This window comes from Macadamia integrifolia, unplaced genomic scaffold, assembly GCF_013358625.1.
Source record: "Macadamia integrifolia cultivar HAES 741 unplaced genomic scaffold, SCU_Mint_v3 scaffold472, whole genome shotgun sequence".
NCBI lineage: Eukaryota > Viridiplantae > Streptophyta > Magnoliopsida > Proteales > Proteaceae > Macadamia > Macadamia integrifolia.
Window position 1 is genome coordinate 309,576 of NW_024870461.1, and position 10,434 is coordinate 320,009.

The 10,434-nt window shown below is 37.1% G+C and overlaps 1 protein-coding gene and 1 pseudogene across 3 annotated transcripts; one reads left to right on the forward strand and one right to left on the reverse strand.

Moving 5' to 3' along the window:
- Nucleotides 1-425: 425 nt before the first annotated feature.
- On the forward strand, nt 426-5,590 carry LOC122068864 (phosphatidylinositol/phosphatidylcholine transfer protein SFH13-like). 3 transcript variants are annotated; one of them, XM_042632785.1, is made up of 5 exons: nt 426-2,924; nt 3,010-3,206; nt 3,290-3,356; nt 4,373-4,666; nt 5,452-5,590. In XM_042632785.1, exons 2-5 carry the CDS (start codon nt 3,160-3,162, stop codon nt 5,542-5,544), a joined length of 501 nt encoding a protein of 166 aa, XP_042488719.1. In that variant the 5' UTR covers nt 426-2,924; nt 3,010-3,159; the 3' UTR covers nt 5,545-5,590. The 3 variants fall into 3 exon arrangements, 2 of the variants coding, with proteins under 2 accessions (XP_042488719.1, XP_042488718.1); XM_042632784.1 differs by having other exon boundaries at nt 3,010-3,087; nt 3,251-3,356; XR_006137261.1 differs by lacking the exons at nt 4,373-4,666; nt 5,452-5,590 and adding an exon at nt 3,875-4,364 and having other exon boundaries at nt 3,010-3,356.
- Nucleotides 5,591-6,140: 550 nt separating this feature from the next.
- On the reverse strand, nt 6,141-8,377 carry LOC122068856 (annotated as a pseudogene).
- Between the last annotated feature and the right edge of the window lie 2,057 nt (nt 8,378-10,434).

A 10,434-nucleotide genomic window follows, 5' to 3' on the forward strand; every position in this document is an offset into this window, starting at 1 on the left:
TTAAATTTCATTCATGGCCATTATCATGAGTGGGGAGGTGGGCTAAGGAATTGATTAGGATTAATTCAATTTATTGAATTAATTCCCAATTCATGTCTATATGACATTATTCTCCAATCAACTTGCCATTAGTTGGAGGTTACTCTTGGGGAATCCAAGAGGGTGCAAGGGTTGGTTTTGGGTCTATATAAACCCAACCAAATACCTAGAGACACACATTCACATATTGAAACTCCATCTATTTCTACTCTTTGCAACCATACAAGTCTTTTTCTTTCTTCTATTTTCTCTAAGTCTTGCGTAAGGTTAGAGGGGGCTGCTGTGCTATAGCTTTTTGCTCCTAGAAGGGACTAGAAGAACTGTCTCATCTTCTAGTGGAAGGTTGTTTTATCTTGGAGGTAGAGATGCAGAACTACTCTTGGCAGTAGAGGGTATCAATTACCTTAAAGGTTTCACTACAAGTGTGACTCAACCTCAATTCTGATCGAAGCTTCTTCAGTTGCTGTGGTGGTGATTCAACATCTATTTGAAGTTTATCCCTGTCTCATTTCAGCCAAGGATCAATATTACAACATCAAAGTAGTTTCTACTGCAAAAGCTTTTTATTGCGATTTGTTTTATTTTTGTAAGAAATTGTAATACAATTACCCAACAGTATGCCACTAAACTTCTACACCTGAAATTGGAATCTGCTCACCAAACCCAACAGGTACGCAACCCCCCTGTTCCTCTTACTCCATCAAGTACTGAAAGTAGTGTTTCTTCTTGGTTGAACTCCGGCATAGGATCTGCTTTAGAAGGAATAAAAGGCATTGCGCCTAAGGTTTATAACATCACCGAAGAGCTACAGGGAATTAAAAGGTTCCGATTAAAAGTAAGGGATATCAACAAGAGGTTAAAAAGTGTAGCACAAGAAGGTGTTGCTCTAGGTTTGAACTTGAGCATCGGATCTGGGTCCTCAAGGCCTAAGGAATTCAGTCAAAGGCCACCAACGAGTTCTTTGGTGAATACATCTAATGTTTTTGGTAGAGAGGAAGATATGGAGGAGATTTTCAGATGGTTGATATCAGACAATACTCCAATTAACAATGTTAATTTTTTCTCAGAGCTGCCCATAGTCGGCATGGGTGGAGTTGGAAAGACGACCTTGCTCAACTTGTTCATAATGAGAGTTGAGAAGCATTTTGGTATGAAAGCTTGGGTCTGTGTCTCAGAAGACTTTGATGTGGTGAGGTTAACCAAAGAAATTCGTAAGTCAATCACTGGATCATTCCCTCCTCCTAATTCAATAGACCTGCTACAGTTGAAACTTAAAGAAGCATTGAGCAAGAAAAGATTTTTATTGGTTTTGGAAGACACATGGAACGAGACTTATGACAGATGGGATGCCTTAAGGACCCCTTTTGCATTTGGTCAACCAGGGAGCAAATATTAGTTACTACACGGAACAAAGGCGTTTCATTAATTGTTCGCACTGTTCTGTACGATATTTATCTAAAAGGTCTGCCAAATGAAGATTGTTTTGCACTAGTTTGAAGGCACACTTTCATGGATGAAAATTCATCTGATACAAATCAAAATTTGGAAGTATTTGGAGATGAAATTGTGAAGAAATGTAAGGGTTTACCTTTGGCTATAAAGTCACTTGCTGACCTTTTGCGAGATAAAAAGGAGAATTGTGAGTGGGAACTGGGAAGATATTTTGAAGAATAAAATTTGGGATTTAAGAGAGGGTGAGATCCTTTCATTGCTCATGTTGAGTTATCATCATCTTCCACCACATCTAAAGAGATGCTTCGCATATTGTGCTTTGTTTCCCAAAGACTACGAATTTAAAAAAACTGAATTAGTTGTCTTGTGGATGGTGGAAGGTCTTGTTCAACCAAAAGGAAGTAAACGGCTGGAAGATATAGGGGCTGGGTAGTTTGATGAACTGGTAATGCGGTCTTTCTTGGAGTTATCTAATCGACATCATCCTTTGGCAACATGATCGTTCCTTATTGAATTATCAAAGGAAATTCATAATAGGTCATTATTTGAGTCATTCGGTAACACGGGATCAACATTTGTGATGCATGATCTGATCGATGATTTAGCACAATTTGTTTCAGGTGGAATATATTGTAAGAAAAACTATGATATGTCATCCCCTGTTCTTACGACAACTCGCCACTTGTCCTATGTTATGGACAATTATAATGTTGATGTAGAGTCTGGGGCAATGAAAAGTTTACGCATCCCACTATACTTGAAGAATTGGAGATCATTGATTGTGTGAATTTGGAGTCCTTGCCCATGGGACTATTGCACAGCCTCACGTCCTTCCAAAGATTAAAAATCAAAGAGTTTCCTGCTCTTGAATCCATTCCAGATATGGGCTTATCCACTATGCTTCGAGAAGTATCGATTCTAAATTGTGGGCTGCTAAATTGCTTTCCCAAGGGGCTGCACAAACTCACAAATCTTAAACAACTGGAAATTGTGGAGTGTTCTTTTCTTATGGAGTGCAAGAATCTTGAACCCCTACAAACCTCAGATCTTCATAATCTCATCTCTCTTTCATATCTCACCATTGGTGGATGTCATGCTGTCATGTCCATTCCAAATGGCCTGCTTCCCACCAAGCTTTGGGATTTTTGCGTCAAGGACTGTCAAATTCTTGAATCCCTCTATGATGGACTCTCTGACCTAACCTCTCTTAAACGTTTGGAGATCCAGAATTGTCCAATGCTGACACAAAGGTACCAAAAGAAGCAAGGAGAAGAGTGGTCCAAGATTTCCCAAATTCCTAAGGTGTTAATAGACGGCATATGGCCATGAAGCCTAAACACCACATGTTAAATCTATGGATGGAGTACTACAGGCAGAGTGTCTAACATGCAAAACTAAAATAAAAGCAGAGATGCATTGCAGCTAATAATGAGGTATTTCTTCTACAATCAGATATGTATGATTTCCATCTATATTTCATGTTATGCAATATGATTTTAATTTAATTTCTCTTTGTAGGAGAATCACGAGATGGAATGTCTTTCTTTGAAAATGCTCAAGAACAAACAAAAAGCGGCATGGAAATTTCATGGAACTGTAATTTCTCTCAGATGCAATGATTTTCTTTGAAAATGCCCAGGAATAGACACAAAGTGTCGTGGCAATTGCATGGAAATTTTCAGAAAATTAATGCAACCTAGCATTGTATCTATAAGGTATCACTTATCAGCATCCTGTTTGTTTTCTGCCTACCCTGAAGCTTCAATTGGTTAGCAAGAATCATGGATGTTCAATTCAGGAGGAATCTGTTCTACAAGTCAGCAAGTTATGTTATGCAGAGGGTACACTTCCACAGTATGTCATGGGTAGGTTTAACACTCTCTCTCTCACATTAATTTATTTTTCAGCTCTTTGCAGAATTATTGGATTGTCAGAATTGTTTCCATCCACTTTCTGCTATATGCATGTGAGGCAGAGGTTTACTTTTAATATATTTGTACCTTGTAACCTTCCTAAATTTACCATGCTAGTGGCAATCCTCCTTGGTCTTATGGACTCCTACCTAAATTCCTTCTTTGTAATCCTAATTCATAGTCCCTTCCACCATATCTGATTAACATGCTGGGAAACAACTATCCTTGGGGTACAATCCTCTTCTTGACTAAGATTTTCTATTATAACTGTATAGGTTAAATAAACTCTATTTCATTTTAGATCTTAAATAAAATGTTGATTGTGGCATTATATATGCAGTTGTTCACTAAAATTAATGGGTGCTCACCCATTATTAATTACTCGGTAAAATGAAGTCCTAACTTCTGATGCTGATTCAACAACAGTTTTGAATCGTTTTCATTTATTTCAATTGCTGCCTGTGAACCAGGGTATCCAGACATCAAATTAAATTCTAAATCACTTTTCTGATGCTCCACATCAAGATGCAATAGCTGAATCCTGGATATGTTTTGAAAGCAAGGGAATCATTGATTATACAGTCCAAATGTGAGAAGAAATGCTCCAATGGATCCAATGGATGAGTATGGAACAGATTCCATATTGGACGTTAGTGCATTATTTTATCACTCTTCGACTTTCTGTGTTGACAAAACTAGGTGATTTTGGTTGACAACCTAGACAGTCTCAAGCATATTTTGTCACTAGTTGGTACATTGAAAAATGGTTTAGCACCAAGTAGATTGTATCCTAACATACTAGTAGATTAATTCTAATACCCTATTCACACACTAGAAAGATGCTAATGTATTTTGATAGCATGTGAGTTGAATTAGTCACATTGGAAATAAAGAAATCCATAGATATTCAAATTGTTCCCAATTTAACCACACTTTCAACATGATACCATATTGAACTGTATCTTTAGGACTTCGAATTTGAAGAACTGGAAGAAGTTTTGCAACATTATCGTCAAGGGTGCCATGGGGTTGATAAAGATGGAAGGCCTATATCGAGATTTTTGGGAAAGCATGATCTTTGGAGGGACGAATCTCAGTGCATACACCACCCAAATAGGATTACACACATTACCACAGTTGATTGCTACTTAAGTATCATGTACAGGAGTTTGAGAAGGCATTGCTTGAGAAATTTCCTGCATGTTCAATTGCAGCAGTGGCACATTGGATCGACTACAACAATATTGGATGTTCAGGACTTGGTATGTTTTGATCTCCTTTTCTTGTGCTTTTGTGAGCATTGAGGTTTGTTGCAGGATCTTCCTAACTCCTATTAGAATATTGAACTATTGAAATTACATGATATCTAGTGCTTGAAATCTTTTGCTTGCATCATGTGGCCGCCAAATAAATTGGTTTTCATCAACAAAAAACCACTCTATGGTGTTCTTTGTTTTCAGTAGCTTGTGTGATCTGGTCAAAGTTCTAGAAAGGAACTAGAAGCACAACCACACTTGACCAGGATCACTTATAACTTGATTATAACAAAACAGGGACAGAATAGAGGAATAATAGGAAAAATTCAAAAATTCAATCTGATGCAATAACTTTGAAAATCAGAGATTAATATGGATGATTTCAAGCCTGCTTACTATTCAAGCTAAAAGTCAAGAACTAAGAAATATCAGCAGAATCAGATGAGAAGAGTTGAGAAATGTTCGATAATAATGTAATGGATCACTGATAAACTAATGTGAAAGCCGGAATTCAGTTTCAGCAAAGGTATAGCCAGAACTAGAAATCAGTGTAAGATAATTACAAGAAATCAGAGTAATAAAGGAAGTAGAAGAAGATATCAGAATTAGAGGAAGAAGAACAAAGATGAAGATTTTTTATTTGATGGATGACTTATACAATATATAGTATTTTTTATACAGCTGTAATAGGGTTCAAGAAGGCCAATTCGAATGGTGATTTAGAAATTTAGATGCTCCATATGAGTTATCCATTTAAATTCTTACTTTTTTGATTTTTTATTTTCATTCAGATGGATGACTTATACAATATATCTAGTGGATTCTATAGGATGATTTATGCATTTGATAGAAAGGCCGATCCAAGTGGTGATGTACCAATTTAGATGCTCAAGATAGATCGTACCATATAAATACGTCCATATTAGAAGATGAGAAAGATAAAGAATTTTTGTTCAATTATTTATTTATTTATTTATTTTAAATCCGATCCAGGGGGACCTATGGAATTAATTGTACAATTCAATAGGGTCCTGATAGACCAATCCAAGAAATGTAATTTGTTCAATGCAGCAAATATTCATTATCTTCTTTGCTCAAAGAGATCTTTCTAACCTGTTCTCTAAAAAATAACATATATTGGCATATCAAAATGGGAAGAAAGAGGATACTTTGAGAGTCTGATGGGTCTTTTTGCTGCAAGAAAAAATTCTTATGTGCAGCAAAAACTCTGGTTATTCCAAGTTTTTTGTTATTCGTAAGAAGAGAGCTTTGGGTTATACCATTTTTTCCTCTCTGACTTCGGTACACGACAACACTCGGGTCAATACCAATTTTTCCCTATATATATATATATATATATAGAGAGAGAGAGAGAGAGAGAGAGAATTCAAGGAATTACATATCAATAATATCAAGCCTTTAATGATTCAAACCTTTGCCAAAATATTAAAACATTGACCATAAAACCCTAAACATAACATGGAAATGAAAGTTACAGGGCCACACCAACAGATTTAATTAACTTACACAAGCGGGTACAACTTAATTAATCATACAAAATACCTGTTAAAAAAAAATAGAAACATAAATCATACCAAAGAGAGACCTAACCTTGCGGAGGACCACTTAAAAATAAATAGGGAAGAAGAGAAACTATTTGTGACGCATAATCTCACTCAACTGTATTATAATTGATAGATCATCGGCCACCAGAGAGTATAGATTCTGCAACTGATGATGACTGATTCACTGTGTTCCCAAGAGCAGTATGAGTGACCAAAGTTGTGCCATTTGTGGTTGTGCTTAGACCAAGCAATGACAGCTCCGATAAGGGGACCTCACCCTCCAAATAGCTCACAACTTGTCGCATATTAGGCCTCCCAGTTGGAATTGAGTGAGAGCAAAGCAATCCAAGTTTTAACACCACCTCCATTTCCTGCACATTATAATCCATTCCCAGTTTTGGATCCACTGTATCAAGAATCAAGCCCTTACTCCAACATGAGAGAACCCAATCCACCAACATTATACACTCTTCTGATGCTCCTAGCTCTATAGGCCTCCTACCACAAGCAACTTCAAGCAAAAAAACCCCAAATGCAAACACATCCACACTGGCATTTGCTTTCCCATTTCTACAAAGTTCAGGTGCAAGGTAACCAACCGTCCCCATGACATGAGTGGTTTGAGGAACAGTTCCATGGTCATATAATCTTGCAAGCCCAAAATCTCCTAATCTTCCATTGAACTCCTTGTCTATTAAGACATTACTAGACTTCACATCTCTATGAACCACAACTTTTTCCCATTCTTCATGCAGATATAATAACGCAGCTCCCACGTTTTTTATGATTCTAAATCTCTGATTCCAATTGAGTCTCATGTCTGTTGTTGTCTGATCAAAGAGGAATTTATCAAGACTCCCATTAGGCATGAAATCATAGACTAGAAGGAGCTCACCTTTACGTCGGCAATAGCCCAAGAGTGGTACTATGTTCCGATTCCTCAATTTACCAATGCTGACGATCTCAGCAACAAATTCTCTCTCCCCTTGTTTAGAATTGTATGATACTCTCTTCACTGCAACTTCGGCTTTGGATCTAGGTAGTACACCTCTATAAACCCTTCCAAAGCCACCGACTCCAAGTAGCTTCTTGTTCTTAAACCCCTTGGTGGCGATGTAGAGATCTTTATATTTGAACCTATGAGGTCTATAATCCAGTTCCCAATCCTCAAGAACTTCCGCAAATTTTTTCTTGTTTTTAACTATAGATTTGATGACGATGATGAAGAGTAAGAGCAAAGTAACAACGATCACAGGTATTCCAACACTGAAAATTCTAGTTTTCCTTTTAGGTCTAAAACGAGGAAGCTTGGGAAGCTGGGAGAGAGTTAGTTCTTTGGCTTTCCCATTCATCTAAAAACTCCAACCCAACACATAACTGTGTAGATCGAAGGTGTTAGTACCAGATGAGAAGCCCACAAACATAGGATCTACAACTATTGGAGAGAGATCAATGTTCAAGGACAAGAGAGGGATATTTGGTTTAGGAACTTCAATTGGAGCTAAAGTTACATTAAGTTGGTTTTTTGGACCAGAATATTCCACCCAAAGTTGCATAGCTTGTCCACTGAAGAGGGTAAGGTTCACATATCGATTCTCTTGATCACTAAAATAAGAAGCTGGAGCAGATTGGACAGATTTCAAGTCATTGATATCAATACCAACATGGTTTCCATTAATGTCATAGAATTCCGGACTTTTGTAGCAATCCAACTCGACTGCGATGATATGGTTGGATGATCTGCCAATTTGAAGAGTCCAATATAACCTGCTGGAATAGCACCTGGGAACTTTGTTGAGGGTGCAATCACGAACGCCATTGCAGTAGCAGCTATTGCAGTATACTGAGGGAACATGGCAAATACAAAAGTAGTGGAGAAGGAGAAAACACTACCTGTAGATGAATTCATAAAGTGAAGTGGATGAGGGTAGAAGGCATGACCCATCTTTTGTTTAGTGGTGTTTACTAACATTAGGAGACCATTGTTTGTAATCTGAGCTAAGCCATCCAAGCTCATGTTAACTCCTCCAAATCCATTGTAGGTGAAACCAATATCGTTTTGCTGTGATGCTATAGATCCCCTAAGGAGAAGGAACAACACTGTGAAGTACTTCACCAACATTGTATACCGGCCAGTTTTTTTTTCTGCTCTCCTTTGGTCATTCATCCTCTCTTTTTTAAGAATTTTGTATTATAGGAATCTCTGCCTTCAACTTGCCCTTCCGAGACTTTGCAGTAGCGGAAGCCTCGTGACAAGCCTTGTGATTGGGTTGTACTTTTTTTTTCCCCTACCTTCAACTGAATTAATTGCTTTTGTTCGTTACTAGTAAAAGTCAAATCAAATGAATGGCCTATGAAGACAAGTAGACAGTGATTTGTGACTTAGCGTGTGGTAATGGACTCAGAGGAAATAGCAATTATGAGAGGAAATAGTGACTATGTCAATCCTATTATGAAAGTGAAGGGTCCTACCTCCTAAGACAATATTTGCGATAGATTTTTTCATTATTTTAGTTGCTATTTGCAATGATTAGTTTCCTTCTCGAAATCTATCGCAATTGACCCCTTAGAGTTATCTGTCTCGTAATTTATGCGACGACCGTTGTATCGATAGTTGTGTGATGAAAATTTTTATTGTCCCTAATAGGTATTGGCGACACTTTTTTCGTATTTGGGACAGATAATTTCCGTCCTAAAAACCCCTTTTTCTCGTAGTGATTTAGAATATAGTTCTAAGTATTAGTATATAAATGGTTTAAAGTATCTTTGACATGATATGATACTCTCTCGATATGTATCTTAAATTTAGTCGATTGATATACTGACTGATACCGATACTTTAATTCTTGATCTTAGCATATCTTAGCGTATCTCTGATACGATACCTTTCGATACGTATATTAAATTTAGTATATTGATACACCGAATGATACCGATACTTTAATCCTTAGGTATTCCCCCATATCAATTTTGTTTATTTCTGATTTCAATACCGATACCTTATTGTTTTGCGGATACAAATTAGAGGTAAAAATGTTTAAAAAAAAAAAAAGCCCCCTATTTTTCAAAGAAAAACATACAAGCAATCTGAAACTGATCCATGCTAATACTGTAATACCTTATCCCAAGATTTAATAACAAAATGTACTTTTGTGTTAGAACTAATATGAAAGACATCAAAACTTTTCTTGAAAATAGAAAGTTAATTGAAAATTACCCTTGTGTATTTGATTCAAGTCATAAACAATATGATAATTGGTTTTGGTGGCCTAATGGTTGTATGGTTGCTTTACTTGAAGAAGGTAACTTCTTACGTTTTTGGTATATAACCATATGGTTGTAAATTTATAAACTGGGCCAAGATCTATAATCAATTAGAGGGGCATCCAAAGGAGCAGTCGAAGAAATGTGTGCAGAATTTTAATAGAAGAGGGGTACTAACAGTGTTGCATGTAGGGACAGAGGCTTTGTTTGTGTGGGAAGAAGGGAAAATATTAGAAGGGGCTTGACTCTATCGACTGGAAGAGAAAATGTAATCAATGAGATTACCCCTACCACTATTTGTAGAGGAGAGCTTATTATAAACTACCCGGAGTTGGGAAGGGTGGATGCAACAATTTTGCGCAGGGTAGAGTAGAATAAATACTTCATTAGCAGTCAAAACAAGAAAGCCAAAAGAACAGCGAATGAGGATCAGGCAGCTAGCGGTTGTGAGTTCTTCTTGATGGCAATGCCGACAGTGGGGACTCACTTCTCATGCTAAAACTCAAATCAGTTCCAGCATCCACATTGCTTAGAATCGGAGGGTCACCCAACAGGGGAACCCTAATTGCCTCACTTATTCTCTCCGCAATATTCAGACGAACCCGAATCAAATATAATAAACAGAAAAGAAAGTAGATTCAACAGACTAAGTCAATCTAGTTAATCAAGGGAAAAACCTACCCAAAGGTGGGGACACTCTTCTTGATAAAACCTTTTGAAATAGTGGTTGTGAGTTCCTGGTGTTTGTATTTGTTCATGCTTTTTTTTGTAACTTTTTTTTTTAATAATTTGAGCTTTTAGCAAAACAAAAAAAATCAAAGAGAAATAGGACAAAAAAAAAAATTTCTTAGGAGACGGGAAGATAAAATCAAGGTCTCGAGGGGGAGAAACAAGAAAAAAGGCTAGGGATACAAGAAAAATTGGGGGAAATTGGGGGGGGGGGGG